Source organism: Molossus molossus, unplaced genomic scaffold, assembly GCF_014108415.1.
Source record: "Molossus molossus isolate mMolMol1 unplaced genomic scaffold, mMolMol1.p scaffold_m16_p_9, whole genome shotgun sequence".
NCBI lineage: Eukaryota > Metazoa > Chordata > Mammalia > Chiroptera > Molossidae > Molossus > Molossus molossus.
Window position 1 is genome coordinate 94,837,953 of NW_023425403.1, and position 18,563 is coordinate 94,856,515.

The 18,563-nt window shown below is 38.8% G+C and overlaps 2 protein-coding genes across 40 annotated transcripts in view; one reads left to right on the forward strand and one right to left on the reverse strand.

The window, feature by feature from the left end:
• Window positions 1–18,563, reverse strand: part of SPRYD7 (SPRY domain containing 7) — a 241,640-nt gene that overhangs the window by 110,304 nt on the left and 112,773 nt on the right. Inside the window, exon 10 of one of the 39 annotated variants that reach the window (XR_004958156.1) lies at window positions 6,558–6,581. The exons of 36 other annotated variants lie outside the window; for them this stretch is intronic. The gene's annotated coding sequence lies outside the window, so the exon portion shown is untranslated. Of the gene's footprint in view, window positions 1–6,557; window positions 6,582–6,767; window positions 6,814–18,563 lie in introns of those variants that run through there. 2 more of the 39 variants (XR_004958148.1, XR_004958146.1) reach the window with 2 other exon arrangements.
• On the forward strand, window positions 5,142–17,245 carry TRIM13 (tripartite motif containing 13). The gene is made up of 3 exons (XM_036250449.1): window positions 5,142–5,231; window positions 5,740–5,846; window positions 16,009–17,245. The coding sequence occupies exon 3, from the start codon at window positions 16,015–16,017 to the stop codon at window positions 17,236–17,238; it is 1,224 nt and encodes a 407-aa protein (XP_036106342.1). The 5' UTR covers window positions 5,142–5,231; window positions 5,740–5,846; window positions 16,009–16,014; the 3' UTR covers window positions 17,239–17,245.

Below are 18,563 nucleotides of genomic sequence, written 5' to 3' on the forward strand. Positions count from 1 at the left end.
GTCCCTTTTGTTATGGAACATCTGATCACATGTCTTGGTAGGTGGAAAGAAAGCTGGCAATCTTTACTTTTGTCAAGGATCAGCAAAAAAAACCCAGCATAAAACAATACAAGGAGAGACTTCCGGTCAAGATGGCAGTGTAAGTAAACATGATATTCACTTCCTCCCACAACCACATAAAAATTACAACTAAATTACAGAACAACCATCCTTCAGAACCACCTGACATCAAGCTGAATGAAAGTCCTACAACTACAAAATTAAAGAAGAGGCCACATGGAGACTGGTAGGAGGGGCAGAGGCACAGATGGGCTGGTCCCATACCCATGTGTGGCAGATAAAAATCAGAAGGATACTTTGGCTGTGAAGGTCCTCCTTGAGGAGCAAGTGTCCCCGTCCCACACCAGGCGCCCAGCTCAGGGTTCCAGTGCCAGGAAGAGAAGTCCCTATAACCTCTGGCTGTAAAAACCAGCGGGAACTGAGGCTGAGGAATGGTGCAGCTGCTGGAGCCCCAGGCAGCTCCTATTAAAGGACCTGAGCACAGACTTACTCGGACCCACTCCGTCTGAGCTCCAGCACTGAGGGGAGGCAGCTTGAAAGACACCAGATACATACAGGGAAAAACTGAGTTGTTTGGCATCAGGGCAAGGACTGGAGAGACAGCTTTCTCCTAAGACAGCTGTGCTGGTGGAGGCCGTTGTTCCTTTGGTGAGCCTTCCCCCATGAGGCAGGCAGACAGGTGCCATAGCTGGGACTCCAGCAACCTGGCTCACACTATTTACCCTGCCCTGGTGAATCCCTGAGGCCCTGCCCCACCCAACTTTTGGGCCCACCCAAGCTGTTTCCAGTGGTTTTACCATGGGATTGGCCTGTTTTGGCTACTGCTTCAGATTTTCCTAAACTCTCTCAAATAAGCAGCATCTGGCCACAGTGAGCCCCATACCTCTCAATAAGTGGCCCCAGGCCTGGCACTAGAAGTAGCCAGCTTTGGGTTACAGCTTGCTTTGCCTGGACACCTGCAAGCCCAGCACAAGCAGCAGCCATCTGTAGGCCTGGTGGTCCCAGGTAGAACACAGTCAGTGTCTGACCTTGCCCCAGAGCCAGCACACCCAGTGGACAGCTTCAAACCACACTGAAGCACCACCACACAACCACCACCACAAGTGACACACTCAAGGAATGGACTCAGCGGGTACCAGAGCTCTGCTGAAGTAAGTCTTGCTCTGTGTGGTGGGCCTCTGCACAGCTGATCATCCACGGTAGTCAGAGGTAGGTGGTTAGTGGACACAGTTCTTGCAGCTGATCAGCCTGAGTATATCCCTCCCATTGATGTGCCAACAGCAATCAAGACTCAATTACAACAGAAGGGTGTAAAGTTGACATGAGGGGTGCACCTGGAGGGACCAGCTGGGTGATCAGGGAGGCTGTGTCATTGGACCCTACAGGACATCCTACAACAGGCCACCCTAGGAAGCCTAGGAGACATAGCAACTCTACCTAATACACAGAAACAATCACAGGGAGGCAGCCAAAATGAGGAGACAAAGAAACATGTCCCCAGTGAAAGAACAGAACTCCAGGAAAAGATTTAAACAAAATGGAGATAAACAGTCTAACAGATGCAGAGTTCAGAACACTGCTTAAAAGGATGCTCAATGAAGTTAATGAGAATTTCATGGGACTTTGTGAGAACATCAAGGAACTTAGTGAGGACCTCAAGAGCATAATAAAGAACCAGCCAGAGCCCTGGCCAGTTTGGTTCAACAGTTAGAGCGTTGGCCTGCAGATCAATGAGTCGTGGGTTTGATTCCAGTCAAGGGCACATACCTTGGTTGCAATTTGTCCCCGGCCCTGGTTGGGGTCGTTCAGGAGGCAGCCACTCGATGTGTCCCTTTCACATCAATGTCTCTCTTTCTCTCTGTCTTTCTCTCCCACACTATCTGAACAAAAATAGAAAAATGTCCTCGGGTGAGGATTAAAAAAAAAAAGGACCAGCCAGAAATGCAGGATACACTAACTGAAATAAAGAATAATTGACAGGGAATCAATAGTAGAATAAGTAAAGTCAAGAAGCAAACCATCGATTTGAAATATAAACAAGCAAAAAACACCCAATCAGAACAGCAAGAAGAAAAAAGAATCCAAAAAAATGAGGATAGTCTAAGAAGCCTGTGGGGCAACTTCAAGTGTATCAACATTCACATCATAGGAGTGCCAAGAGGAGAAGAGAGAGAGCAAGAAACTGAAAACCTATTTGAAAAAATAATGACAGAAAACTTCTCTAACTTGGTGAAGGAAACAGACATATAAGTCCAGGAAGCAGAAAGAAAACCAAACAAGATGAACCCAAAGAGGTCCACACCAAGACACATCATCACCCACATGCAAAAGATTAAATACAAAGAATCTTAAAAGCAGCATGAGAAAAGAAGTTTGTTAACTACAAGGGAATTCTTATAAGGCTGTCAGCCAATTTCTCAAAAGAAACTTTGCAGATCAGAGATATTCAAAGTGATGAAAAGCAATGACCTACAACCAAGATTACTCTATCCTACAAAGTTATCATTTAGCATTGATGGCCATATAAAGAGTTTCAAAGACAAGAAAAAACTAAAGGAGTTCATCACCACCAAACCAGTATTTCATGAAATGTTGATGGGTCTTCTTGAAGTAGAAGATTAAAAAGTATGAACAATAAAATGACAATAAGTACCTATCTATCAACAATTGGATCTACAAACAAAATGAGCAAGCAGAACAGAAACAGACTCATAGATACAGAGAACTTTTTGTTGCTTGCCAGATGGGAGGGGGATGGAGAAATGGATGAAAAAGATGAAGGGATTAAGAAGTACAAATTGGTTGTTAGACTGAGGAACCTCAAAGGGAATGGGGTAGGTGGGGCAGGAAGAGACAAGTCAAAGAACTTATATGCATAGCCAATTGACACAGACAATAGTGTGGGGAAGGCAGGAGGGGTGTGGGAGCGGGAAGGAGAGGGTCAAGAGGGGGGGAAGGAGGGACATCTGTAATACATTCAACAATAAAGGTAAATTTAAAAAGAAAATAAACAATACAACAATAAAATTATGTATATATGAAATTCTACCTATAAAATATATTTATTACAAAATACAGAAAGAAATACGACTATATCCATAGTCTTGTTACTGTGCTGACATATAATTCCAATCTTCAGTTGTTACTTATCTGAAGACCAGTCAATAGAAGGAAATTCCAGTGTGATGGATTTTGATAATCCCTGTGTTATCTCTAACAGGATCTAGTTACATTGTGCTCTTCAGGAAGGATGTAGCTGTGTATGTAGGTTTTAATTCAGCAGTTACTCTCTTTTCTAGTTATACTATATGTGGAGATTCCCTGACTGATATTTTTTTTTTAGAATCATAGGAGGATGGAGAGGCCAGTCTTCCTTCCCTATTTTTCTATATTTAGGAGAGTTTAAGTATACAATGTTCTCTTAGTAATGTTTTAAAACAATGTAGGGGTTCTATGTATATTTAACCAGTGTTTTACATTTAGTTGGGTAGAAGTTTATTAATTAGTATCTACCACCAACCAGATCTAACTATATAAACATTATATAATTATTAAGGATAAATTGATTTATGTGTTAATAACCTTTCTTTCTTGTACCAGTTTAATAGTGGGGTATGTAAAATATGTCTATAAATCAGGCTTTAAAAATACTAATTTAATATTTAATATATGAAAACTGGGGTGCAATTTTTATTGGCACTGATAGTTACTGTGCTATAGAAAGAACCTAAACCTGGACTCTGACTTTAGAGTCTCAGCTCTGCCTTTTGTTTTACCTCAGACAAATCACCTCATCTCTTTCCTTATCTATAGAATGAGGATAATTTCCATCTCGCAGTGTTCTTGCGAAGACTAAATCACATAATACAGCAACTGTTCTACAAAGACAAAATTGTGTTTAAGGGAGACACCCACAATTGAGTTTAAGGGACCTTGGGCATGGTGAGGAAGTGGACCTCTCAGAAGAGTGGGGAGGTGTTTTTTTTATTATTTTGAGCTCAGCATTTATTAGTCACAGGGCCCAAGTTCTGTGTACGGTAGGCCTCGAATACGTTTTCCCAAACTTCTGTTTCCAAAGCCCAGAATTCCCCACCTGGGCAAACTCAACCTCAGGACATACATATTCTGTGATTTTTGCCCTTGCTTCAGTTCCCCCAGACTAAAATTTGGAGAAGCCATTACTTCATCTTTGTATCCTTCTTTTAACTGCTCATTGATAAGTATTTAGTGTGTTTGATATTAGACACAGTCTTTATAGAGGGGGCTGGGCATCAGAACAGTGAGTCAGGTTGGCCACTGAAAAACCGTTAGCGGCAGGTATATTAAAGCCAATTTTAAGTTCTTCCTTCTCTCTGAGGGAAAGAGTAGAGGTGTTTTTCCTGAAATAAAATCTTAACCAGAACTGGGCCACTCGTGTTCAGCCCAAATCCTGCAGATACAGGTGCAAGGTTGGGCGGGGCACAACAGTTAACCTCATGTTGGTTGTGCTCTGGCTGTAGCATTGGCTAGAGCCTGGGCTCAGGTCCCAACTCCAGTGCCCGTCCCACCCACCCGGTTGTGGGGTGCGGGGCAAACGGTTGTCGGTTGTCTTCGTTCCCCTAAGCTGCTGTGGCGGGGCTTCTAGTCTTGAGAGATGCAGATGAAGTGGTGTGAAGGGTTGGGCTTTTTTTTTTGTTCCTAAAAATGCAACGAACAAAAAAAAAAGTACAACAATCCAAACCCAACCATCTTATTGCACGCCGGCTTCCTGGCTGGGTGGCTCCCCGGGAACCACGCTGCCACCTTGTCCGCGCTCGTTCTAGGCGGAGCCCTCTCTCTCCGCGCCCACGTCCCCTTCCCAGCGCCGCGCTCGGAGCTTCACGGGCACGCGCAGCCTCCTGGAAAGAAGGGGAGCTAGCAGACCAGGATCCTCCCCTCCTCCAGGAGCACCGCGGACGGACGGGACTGTTGGAGACACCGGAAGAACCTGCCTCCCCTCACCCTCTCCTTCCTGGGAAAGGCAAGACCCGGGAGGCGGACCGAAATGCCCGGGAAGGAGGGTGGTGGGGCGGGGCCCGGTAGGCCCCGCGAGTCCATTTTGGAGCTGTGCAGGGTACATTAACACGCGGTCCCCGCAGCTGGAAGATGGATGGCCGCCTTGCTCCAGGCAGGGTCCTTTCCTCGGCCCGAAGGTCCGAGCTAAGTACCAGCCTCCAGGCTCCTCTCAGGGAAAGGGGTGGTTCTGGAGCCTGCTGCAAGTGTGGGGATTCGTTCCGGCAGGGCAGGGACCTGCATGGCTGGAGGGCTGGAGGGGCTGGAGGGCTGGCGGAGCGCTCAGTCTGAGCTCCCGTTCCAGCCGCACGCGGGAACCAGTGGGGCACTGGGAAAAGGTGTGGGGAGGGGCCGTGTGCGCGCGGGCGTCGGGGCAGCGTGGATCTGCTCCGCTACCGAATTTGCCTGGCTCCACTGCCAGCGCCTAGGTATCGCCTAGAAAAGAGAAGGCAACCGTGAACCAGAACCGAGAAGCTCTTAGTACAGAAATCTTCAGCCTCCCAACTCCCCATGCTCCTGCCTTTTTCACCAGGTCCTAGCAGGCTGGCTTTGTTTGTGGGGGACACTTGGAAAAAAACCTCAGGGTTAAGACTAAGAATCCTGTGCAAATAAATGCATAACACCCTCTTCTTTGTTCTTTCTTTGCAGTATCCTCCTTTGATGGTCAGGCACAACGTGAAAAAACAAAACCAACCAGATTCCTTTGCTCTGGGAAATAGTAACCCTGAAGAGTACACCTGCTTGCAGGGACAGAGGTAAACTACAATACAGTTCCCTACATTAAAAAAAAAAAAAAGCACCCAATTTCTTTAGGCCCACAACCTTTAAAAATTGAACCGTGGGTAAAATGTACCACCATGGGTGATGTTTATTCTTTTCATATTTTGTTTGCGTTAAAGAATAAATAATAAATTCCAGACTTGGAAATTCTTTATGTGACAGTTACCTGAAATATATAATCTAAAGATTTATATTGCAAAGGAAAAGGAAGGCTTCAGCAGCATCATTTTTTATAAGTTGTTTTCCTTTTCCTATGCCATGCTGCTAGAGCTTGTACAAAAGGGCTTGAGTTTTCTGACTATATAATAGATATTTTCAAAGCAGAATTTTATTTACATAGGTACTCCTTCTGGTAGAACTTGATGTAGCTATTGATTAATGGGTTATACTTCTGTCTTGCACAATGAGAAGATACATTTCTTCAGGCTCTTTTATCTTTAACTAAAAATACCCTCTTTTTTTGCACCAGCTGATGTACCAAATCTTCCTGCCAAGTCCTTTCATAAGGCCAGGTTATTCTCTTCATTTTCTGTATTTATGATAAGTTATTTTCCTGGCCTTACCTCTGCTGTAGCTCTTGTTCAGATATGCCCATTCCCATGAAATTGCTTTGTAGCTGTTATCCTATGTATAATTTACTTTGCTATCCCTTGAAATTCCAGTTCAAGAATCCAGCTCTCTTGGGACCTTTCTTCGTTAATACACTCATGCTGGAACATAACACTTTAAATGTATTTACAGTTTTTACAGTGTATGTAATTAAACCACTTTATATAGTTTAGTAGTTTACAAGATTGTCACACATTAATCTTTCTAAGAACATTATGAAGGTACTATAAAATTCTTACTCTATGAAGGGTAAAAACTAGTGCTTATACCTAGGTATTCAGATGCAGGTTCAATATTCTTTTCCCTTCACTGGAGAGCCTCTTACAACCTTAACTGTAAAAATCATAGAATTTTAGAAGGTATTTAGAGAACACATGATTAAACTTCTCCATTTTGTTAACGAGGGTACTAAATTCTTAACCCACTTCCTGGACAGTGCTAAAATCTAAGGATCTAAGAATTGGGACCCTTAGATCCTGTGCCTAGTTTGCTATGTACCACTGAGAAACCTCCAGCAGGAGGTGGGGGTGGGGTCAGTTTTTTCACCTATAAAGTTAGGTGCTTAGCTAGATGATCTCTAGGATGTTTTTTTTTAATCCTTACCCGAGGACATTTTTCCATTTTTTGTTCAGATAAAGCAGGAGGGAGAGAGAGGAAGAGAGAGGGAGAGAGAGAAACATCGAGTGGTTGCCACCCGCCCATCCAACCAGGGCCCCGGGGACAAACTGCAACGGAGGTACGCATCCCTAGCGGGAACTGAACCTGGATCTCAGGACCGCAGGCTGACGCTCTAACCACTGAGCCAAACTGGCCAGGGTTCTAGGATGTTTTTAAACCCAGTACTTCCATTTTATTCCTTCACCATAACTTTTATATTTCCTATATTTATTGGTAATACACAGACACATACTAATATTAGCTGCCTTAAACTGTTCTATATTTTAAACTTAGATAGATATGGTAAAGTAGGCCTTTTTCTTGTTTTTGTTCTGTTGTAAGGTCAGGAACTGCATGGAGAGGTGGGGTACTCACATCACTGGTTCCAGTTTGTAAAGTTGTATACTCTTTCTAGAGGGAATCTTGGCAATCTTTTCAAGAGCCTTAAAAATGTTCCTACTCTTTGACCCACCCAACAATACACTTAAAGTAATTGTCTAAGGAAATAATCAGAGCTATGGACCAAAATTTTTCTACAAGATGTACATTTAAGTGTTATAATGCCAGAAAAATAACCAATAAGAGCATATTCGCAAGGTACACTAGCATGTTTTAGAAGGATATATAACGATAGGTGAAAATACATATGATAAAATAAGTGAAAAAAGTGGATACAAAAATGTGTTATGCTACCAGTTTTGTTAAAATATGTGTATATAAACAAATACAAGATTGGAAGAAATATGCCAAAATAATATTAGAAGAAATATACTAAAATAATAATAGTGGTTATTTGTTGCTGTTATAATTATGAGTGATTTTTCCCTCTATTTCCTGAATTTTGTATCATCACAAATTTTGTAATTTAAGAAAAACAAAAGCTAACTGCATGGATGACTCTCCAACTTGAGTATGGTGTCAACTTTCTATGTCCTTTTTATAAGGCATTTATCAAATCTTTTAGAGTAGCAATATCTTTGTAAATGTGCCGTATGTTTGAATTTAGGGCAGGGATTGACTTTTGTTTAGTCTTTATAAATATCATTAGAACATTGGATTTTCCCATATTTGTTACTCTTGAATGCCATTGTCATTACTTTCGCCGGGGACTAGACACCAGAGAGGCACTAGAAGAATAGAGTGCTGTGCCCACCTCTTACTACAGTTAACCAAAGTATTCTTTGATAAACCTTCATAAAGTAAATTCCCATAACATGAACTCTTTTTTAATTAATTTCAATTATAGATGTAGATACATATATTTCTAAGGAAAGGCTGAATTGAAAATTTTTGCTGATAGTTTATTGTTTTTTCTGTGGCATAAGTATACCAAGTATATCCTACTTGGCAGTAGCCTGGCTCCCCATTTCAAATTTCCAAAAGAGCTTTTCCTTTTTTACCCTGCATATTTGCAGTACTGAATATGAGTAAGGAGTGCCAACATAGTATAATATAGCCATCCTGAAACTGTTTAGTACCATTAGCTTTCAACTTGATATGTTCTGTAGAATAAGATGTGTATATCATTCTACACTGAACAAATGGAACACTGTTCATACCAGTTACATTTCCAAGAATCATCTCTGAAGTTCTTATGAGTTGGTAGGTAGTAATTATCAGTATGTACTAAATGCCTATTTTCATTTGGTACAGTATTACATACTATGTAAAAAATTTAACTAGGCCAGGCCCGTGTGGCTTAGTGGTTGAGCGTCGACCCATACACTAAGAGGTCACCAGTTCGATTCTTGGTCAGGGCACAATCCCCAGTGGGGGGCATGCAGGAGGCAGCCAGTTGATGTTCTTTCTCATTGGTGTTTCTGTCTCTCTCTCTCTCTCTCCCTTCCTCTCTAAAATCAATAAAGGGAAAAAAAATTTAAAAAAATTTTACCTAGTTAAATCTAGCTAGTTACCTATTGAATGCTAGACTTTTGTAGCACTTTCTGAAAATTGGAATTAACCTCAAATACAGAGTTAGATGATAAAAACTTTTACTAGATACCATCATGTTGGGATAATAATTTAGGTCAATAATTACCAAGTTTATGGTTGTAAAGAAGACTGTTTTAGCCCTGACCGGTTTGGCTCAGTGGTTAGAGCGTCTGCCTGCGGTCTGGAGAGGCCCGGGTTTGGTTCCCGCTGAGGGCATGTACCTCGGTTGCAGTTTGTCCCCGGCCCTGGTTGGTCGTGCGGGTGGCAGCCACTCGATGTGTCCCTTTCACATCGATGTTTCCCTCTCTCTCTCTTCCTCTCTCTCCCTCCCACTCTGTCTGTACAAAAAATGGAAAAATGTCCTCGGATGAGGATTAAAAAAAAAAAAAAAGAAGACTGTTTTAGGGTTAAGAATTTGACACTTTCATTTAAACTCATTTTTCTGGGAAAAAAAGAAACTAGACATCTCTGGTTCTTACAGCCTTTCAGAAGTCAGTAGTTCAAACTTAAATTAACTTGATTTGAACTCTTACCAGGTACAGATAAGAATCTGGGTCTGGTTGGTACCAGACTAGAGAATAATTTAGTCTGTATGTTTCCATCCAATTCAGACACTCAGTTAATTCAAATTGACTTCATCTCAGTGGGAGAGAATGGAATTCTACACCATTTGGAGTCCACATAGATTTTTCAGTAGTTATACATAAATTGGATAGTGATATCTGATCTAGTGAGTATCTTTATTTTTGTTGTGTGCCCCTAGCGGGAAACGAACCCAGGACTCTCTGGTCCGCAGGCCGATGCTCCAACCACTGAGCCAAACTGGTCAGGGCTCTAGTGAGTATCTTAAAGCCCTATTAATTTAATGCTGCATACTGACAGGATTATAGAATAATATCTTGGGTGATTATCAAATGTCACAGGGAAAAGTAAAAAGGGAAAGAAAGATGAAGAGTATGGGGAATAAGAAAAGAATAAGAGGAAATCAGAAGATTGTGCTCATTGAAACAGTATGGGAAAGATGAGTTAAAAAGAAGAATAAACAAAGGAAATAGCCAAGGGATAATAGTGGTACAGAGAATGAAAAAATGGAAAAAGAAAATTTTTTTGAGTGGTCTGACTAATTAGGTAATCACCTGGTTTTTGTTTTTGAAAATGTGACCTTAGTCCAAAACCTCTAAAATTTCTGAGTAGGTGGGCCTTCCAAGATGGTGGACCTTCTGTACTAGCTTCATTTTGATTAGAAATATCTTGAGAGAAATTTTAACCATTGTCTTATATGGATGCATAGATAACTTTTGTGTTGTGTTTGCAAGAACAACATAACAGATAAGCTATTTTATTATTTTTTAAATTCTCACCCGAGAATATGTTTATTGATTTCCGAGAGAGAGGAAGGGAGGGAAGGGAGAAGGGGGAGAGAGTAAGAGGAAACATCGATTGATTGACTCCCATATGTATCCCAACTGGGGATCGAACCTGAAACCTTTTTGATTACAGGACGATGTTCCAACCAACTGAACCACCTGGCTGGGGCAGATAAGCTATTTGAGACATAATATGTGATATATTAATTTTAATATTCCTTTTTTAAGATATTGGAAATCTTTTCTTAATCTTACTTTGTCCTGTTTTGATCAAATAAGTTATGGAACAATCTATAAAAGCCAGAATGAAATGTAATAACACATTGATATAGAGTACTTAAAAGCAACTTTGTAAATAATTTTTATATACTATTAGATACCTTTCAATACAGCTGTACAGGGAGGACAGAAACTGTAATGTGTGTAGATGTTTTGTCAAAGGTCACAGACTGAGAGCCAGACAAGTATAGTATGTCAGTCTCCTCAGAGGCCGGGATCCAGAGATTTTGAATAATATATTTTTTAATTTCTAAAATATAAAATAATACTATACCACATTAGGCTCTTTGTGAAGCTTAGCATGTTTAATATTTCTGAAGTTTTACTTTTTTACCTCAGTATAGTTTTTTTTATCATTGGTCACCCTTTAGTTTGTTTTTGTTTTTTTGCCAACTTTTCTATTTTTTCTTGATTGATTTTAAAGAGAGGGAGAGAAAGAAACATTGATCTGCATGAGCCCTAACCAGGGATCAAACCTGCAACCTGGATATGTGCCCTGACCAGAAATTGAACCCTCCACCTTTTTGTGTACAGGAAGACACTCCAACCAACTGAACCACACCGGCCAGGGCTTTGCTAGCTTTTTATTGTGAAAAATTTCAAATATATAGAAAAATTTTAAAATACTATAATAAATATCCTTATCTACATTCAGTAGTTGTTTACTGAATCCTCACTAAGTTTCAAGAAAGCATTATTAGTGGATCTCATACTAAAATATACTACTTGAAAATAAGCTTAATTAGTGTGCTTAGAGGAAGTGATTAAAAAAAAAGTGATTCCTTTCATCTAAGCATTGTTCCAAGAGAAGATTGATGTCTCTCAATGTAGTAGAGCTTCACATTGTTTTGTCTGTGAAGAGAGTTTCAGTATTTGTTATCTAGTTACTTTTAAGTATTTGGATACTGCTTTGAAATTCCTGAATTCAAAGATGCCTCAAAACAGGATGGGAATTTGGTTTAAATCTCTAAGCTATAATGTATATAATATATTGGCTTTTCTTTTTGTTCTCTAATTCGATTTGGAAAGAAATCATGGGTAATATTTTGAACAACTTTATATTGCTGTCAACCAATGAAATTTAAGTTTAATAGGAAAGTTTCTTTTAATAAGTTTTTATTAGCGTTTGCTTAAGAATGAATGAATACCTTTTGCATTGTAATAATTTTGGGTTGATCATTACAAAGCAGTTGTAGGAGAGAGAAGTCTTAATACACATATATTAGCTTTCACTTGTTTTATGACTCCTTTCCTTTGTAAATATTGGCTTTTCCATTTTTAATATTTTGGCTGTTGTGTTTCGGTTTACATTTGTAGAGACTGTTGAAGCTATCTATATACCCATTCCAGCTAGTTTTTGTAGTTTTCCTCGAGTGCAGCTACCTTGCAAATTTGCCTAAAACTATATCTGTGGTGATGTTATACAACTGCCTTTGTCATAATTCATAGAACTGCACACCAAAGAGTGAATTTTACTTATGTAAATTAAAAAGTATATTTAAACTATAAGTATGTCAGGAAAAACAGTTGAAAGCCAGAGAGGTGGCAGACAACAGGTTTTTATTTGTTTACTTACTTTACTGGTGTAGAACTTGGGGAATTTTTGCCCACCAGTGTGGCTCAATTGGTTGTCCCAAATACCAAAAGGCTGCAGGTTCAATTCCCAGTCAGGGCACAAACTTAGGTGGTGGTTTCAATCCCCGGTAGGGGTGCATCTGGCTATGGGAAGGCAGCTGATGGATGTTTTTCTCTTTCTCTCGCCCTCCCCTCCTCTCTCTAAAATCAGTAAACGTCCTCAGGTGAGGATTAAAAAAAAACAACAAAAAAAAAACGGAAAATTTTAATTGGTGGGAAAACAGATTTTGGTGCTTCCAAACTGAGACATTTTTGGTATTCAGAAACAGTCAAAGGAAGAAATGAATCTTGGAAAACTTGTTTGCCTTTATACACTTAATTTGACATTGGTTAACCTGAAATTTTATGACTGAAAAATAATTTTGTTTACATGGTTTTCTGACATTAGTAGTGACTTCTATATTGGGAAAAAATAAGCCCCCAAAAGAGGAGCTATGTTCTTTAGTTTCTTCAAAGGAATAAGCTTTATTGATTTCTTCAGATTTTTGTTAGCTACCCTTTAAGGATCTAGAAATTCCTTTACTGTAAAGCATACTCTTAATATAATGAGACTGAAAAATCTTACTGTGTATTTTCATTTAAAACTTTTATTTTTTACTGATCTTAGAGGAAGGTTGGGGTGGGGGAGAGGGAGAGACAGAAACATCAGTGTGAGAGAGAAACATCAATTGGTTGCCTCCCACATGCATCCCAAACAGGGGTTGATCATAATTTTGATGTAATTTATAAAAAAGGGACTTTGCAAATAGTAATTTTTTTCTCTAGTTCATTTTAAGAGTTATAAGTTGATTATGGCTTTGGGAGGACCGTTTATTTCTAAATTTTCCTTGTTTTTGATCATACTTGATTGCCTTAAAATTCTGTTTGGCTCCTACTGCTGTATCCTCAGTTGTCTTCAGTTTCTCTTTGCCTTGAGTGCCCTTTTTCTCCTTCTCATTCCAACCATGTAGCCTTTGTTTTTTGTTTTTCTTTTATTTATTTAACATGCTTGAATAGGATTCTCTGAAAATATTAACCTTGCAAGGATAAGTAAATTAGGTTTACTTTATGGAATGCTACCCCTGCTACTTTCCTATTTCTACTACCTACTCCAGAATCTAGCCTCAGCATAGAATCCATACATAGTTGAAAGGTGGTAGTAGAAGTGATCAGGTATAGAATAGGACTAGGATCGGAGTATATTCAAAAGTTTTCCTTCTCTGTTCTAGAGAGTCAGTGTTTTACAGTTACTCGATAACTTCTCTTAGCACACCAGTCTTCACAGCTATTCTCTTCCCAATGCTCTTCAAAGGTTGTATGATTTTTATGTCACAAAGATTTTTCAGAAAAATCAGATCATCACATCTGCCATATGGCACTAAATTTGCTTTAATTCTACATGTATATCTTTAATAACTTAATATAAAACCATAAACTAATTAGCCCTGCAGGTTTATCTTATCTTTTAAATATCATTTATCTTCTGGATTGCAGATCTAATTATGACTCTTAAATTACTGTTAATAATTATTTACTTATTTTTTTATTATAAGATGGCCTACAGATTATTAGACCTTATTTTTTATTACTTTGGTGGTAAACATGATTTTTTATATATAAACATGATTTATGTATATGCATATGTGTATATATATATAAAACGAATATATATATATAATATATATATTCATTCCTAGGTGAAACTGAATGAGGACACACACAGATTATTTTAAAATTTTAGGGAATGAAGTTATAAATGTGCATATAAAACAATAAACTTGCATTGAGAAGCTTTTGTTTACATGTGTATAGTATATGGTAGGTATTTACTGTATTATAAATGAACAAACATTTTAAGATATTAATTTAAATAACAATGATAAACCCACTACATGTTAACAAATGATCTGTGAAAAGTAGCTTTCGAAACACATTAGTGAGAAGAGTGTCATTGCTTTACACATAGACCTTTAATGAATTACTGTTTAATAGAAGACATTTGGGGTCTTTTATCTGCCTCTGCTCTAAGTTCTTTTGGCTGAAACATACAAAGAAAATCAAATCTGGCCTTTTGCAGATATGAAGATGTTGAGGGGAGGAATATTTTAATAGCTTTTTCTGATAATTGTGGATCTTCTTCGGTACTATACCAAAACTCAATAAGTAGTCGTTTCTTTAAGTTGCAGTATGGAATCTGAAATCATATTTTTGAACATATTGGTCTTCATCTTTTATGATTTGTAACATGCATTGGTGATTTGAACCAGTTCATTCACTGTGTTGTGCAGATCTCCAAATTTTGACATACTTCATTATATACTAATCTTACTGCTCAGAGAAACCCCACATTTATTAATATCACCACTTATCTTATTAGAAAAGTCTTTAAGTAATGGGAAGCTATCAGGCTCTTAAGTGACAGACTGTGTCTTCCAAAGTCTAGTTTTCATTCAGCCTTTATCATTGGCAAGAAATACTGTCATTTTTTCCCCTTAAAGTGACAGGCTCATCTTGTTCATTTATAAGAAAATGTCTGGCAGATACCTAAATCTGAATGGCCATAGTTTTGTTATTTGTTCTTTAAAGTAAAAATGGTGTTCTGTGACAAAAGCAGTTGGTTCATTTCAGCTTGCAACTCAGTTACACAAGTGCTTTTCCTCCAGGCAGTTATCTGCTGGCGTGTGGCAGAAATGCTGTGTGTTTACTTCCTGTTTTCTCACACAAGGATCAAGATTTAATAAAACAAATACTTTTTACTGCTTCACCAAGAACATTCTTACATGAAACTGGCTACCCCCAGTTGATGTGGTGGTGAGGAATACAGACTGATAGGACAGAGTTCAGTACCACCTGTTGCCTTGTTTGATGCTTGCTACGGCTCCAGTTGGCGTCACCATTGCTTTCACAGTGTGGTGGTCAACATGGTGCCAAAAGCAAGTAATATCTCAGTATTACTATGAAAATAGTACTGACCTCATGGATGTTCTGAAAGAATCCTAGGGATACCCAGGTTTCTGCCCACCACATTTTGAAAATTGATGTTAAGACAGTACAAGATGGCTTTGATTACTGTTCTGGTGGTTTAAAAAACTGATTTAATTCTCTAGGGTAAAGAGTGAATTGCAACTCTCATTTTATCTTTTTACTAATCATGTTAATAATTGTTATTTTGCCTTTTAAATAGAAAAAAATGCCATTTTATAATAAGTCTGCATGAGAGTACATGCTTGGATTTTTATTTCTATGTTGCTTTCTTTTAAATACCACATTTTGTAATTGTGGGCCCAGACTAAAGAACTCTTTCTATTCAGACACTGAGTAGCATTGTTTCTGACAGCTAGTAGGCAGCTCTGTTTTGAAACAATCAATCGGGTGCTGCTGGCTCAACTTGCAGTTGTCCTAGTCCTAACCCGGTCTCAGCCAAAGCCTGTTGTTGGAAAGCCCACACAAGGGCCTTGTGTACAGGGAGCCCTACTAATAAGGAGTGTGTTCTAGTCCCAGCAGATTAAATCTGCTTTGGTGTGCATTCGCTTCCCAGATTTCTCACATTTCTTTTGTTTGCCTTATTTCAGTGAAAGATCATTTTTAATATCTATGAACATAGTTTCTTCTAATTATTATCTACTGCAAGTAGAGGGGATTACAGGAGGAAAATAAAATGTTTATTTCTCTATGGTAGGATGTGATGGAGCTGCTTGAAGAAGATCTTACGTGCCCAATCTGTTGCAGTCTGTTTGATGATCCTCGAGTTTTGCCTTGCTCACACAACTTCTGCAAAAAATGCTTAGAAGGGATCTTAGAGGGAACTGGGCGAAATTCATTGTGGAGGTCATCACCATTCAAGTGCCCCACATGCCGTAAGGAAACTTCAGCCTCAGGAGTCAATAGCCTGCAGGTTAATTACTCCCTGAAGGGTATTGTGGAGAAGTATAACAAGATCAAGATCTCTCCCAAAATGCCAGTGTGCAAAGGACACTTGGGGCAGCCTCTCAATATTTTCTGCCTCACTGATATGCAGCTGATTTGTGGAATCTGTGCTACACGTGGTGACCACACCAAACATGTCTTCTGTTCTATTGAAGATGCCTATGCTCAGGAAAGGGATGCCTTTGAATCCCTCTTTCAGACCTTTGAGACCTGGCGTCGGGGAGATGCTCTTTCTCGCTTGGATACCTTGGAAACTAACAAAAGGAAATCTCTACAGTTACTGACTAAAGATTCAGATAAAGTGAAGGAGTTTTTTGAGAAGTTACAACATACATTAGATCAAAAGAAGAATGAAATCCTGTCTGACTTTGAGACCATGAAACTTGCAGTTATGCAAGCCTATGACCCAGAGATTAACAAACTCAACACCATCTTACAGGAACAACGAATGGCCTTTAACATTGCTGAAGCCTTCAAAGACGTGTCAGAACCAATCATATTTCTACAGCAGATGCAGGAGTTCAGGGAGAAAATAAAAGTAATCAAGGAAACTCCTTTACCTCCCTCTAATTTGCCCACAAGCCCTTTAATGAAGAACTTTGATACCAGTCAGTGGGAAGACATAAAACTAGTAGATGTGGATAAACTTTCTTTGCCTCAAGACACTGGCACATTCATTAGCAAGATTCCCTGGAGCTTTTATAAGTTCTTTGTAGTAGTTGTTCTGCTTGGCCTTCTCATTTCCTTTGGTCCTACTATATTCCTAGAATGGTCTTTTTTTGATGAATTCTCAACCTGGAAAGACCATCTTTCACACTTCAGTTCGTATCTGACTAAATCACCTGATTTTGTAGAACAATCAGTTTTTTACTGGGAACAGGTAACAGATGGGTTTTTCATTTTCAGTGAAAGATTCAAGAATTTTACTTTGGTGGTGCTGAATAATGTGGCAGAATTTATGTGCAAATATAAACTATTATAAAATCTGTTTCACGTGCATAATTTGCTGTCTTTTGTTAGACATTAGAGAATAGAGGTGGTAGTTCACGTTTGGTCAAAGATTCCAGTCAGATATTTTCCTCCAAAAGTACTCCTTTCAAAAATAATGTCTTACATATGTTGTTAAGTAGCATAAAGATAAAAGTGAAATTTAATAGTACAGTCCTGAAGTTTCCTTCCTTCTTAAAGAGTGCTTTTGAAATAAGCATCTTACTCCCCAATATTGGTTGTGTTTATGCCATGTAAACAGGGGAGGTGAAAGAGCACATGATCTAATATTGTATTGATGAGGTAATAGTGATTGTTCACTGAAGCATGTAATAATAAAGACTACTCTTGTAAAGCAACTTTTTTTTTTTATTTTTTTTATTAGTGAACATTGTTTAAAAAAAAGAAATGGGTGGATTGGATTTCCAGATTTTTCTACTGTTGGTTAATTTTCTTTTTTGCTAAAATGTAAATCTCATGTAAATAAAAACTAGCATTTTCTTGTGATTTTCTTGTGTACATTTTTAGGAGGATGGAGATTGCAGCTTGCCATTTTCTCCTTAGGCAGTATAAATTTATCACTAAAGGAGTTTGGTGATAAACTATAGAAGTGTTAGGGGGCTGTATAATCAAAGGCATAAGTTAAAAAAAAAGTAACACATGGTAAAAGCAGGAAATGGGAAAGCCTCCTTTTACTGACAGCCAAGTGTGTTGTCCTAAGTTATGGCAACTGTACAACCAAACAACCCACTTGAATGACTTTTGACAATAGAGGAAACAATCTGTCAGCTACTATAAATTACAAAGTAATCACTAAATGTTAATGCTGTCCTATCTGTTCACATGAGATAAAGATGCCCTATCTCCTAAAGAATACTTAGTTTTCTTGTTTAGAATTAAAATGAAAACAAAAGTGACCTTATCTTAGAACTGCTCTCTAGTACACCTTATATCTATCATGGAACAAGACATATTTTTTAAATTTAAATTTTATTTTTGTTAATTCTTACCCAAGGATATTTTTCCATTGATTTTTAAATAGAGTAGGAGGAGAGAGAGAATCATCAATATGAGGGAGACACGATGAGTCCAACCTGGGTCAGGGAATTGAACCGGAGACCCTTTGGTCCGATGGCCCATGCTCTAACTGCTAAGCCAAACTGGCCATGGTGGAACAAGACATTTCTTTAAAAGTCCAGAGTGTCTTTACCCCAGTCCTTTAATTTGGTTGAGAGGAGAGAATACAAAGGGGACAGGGAAAAAAGATAGTAATGAAATTTAAAGTACAGAAGAATCATTCTAGTTACGAGAAGAATCAAA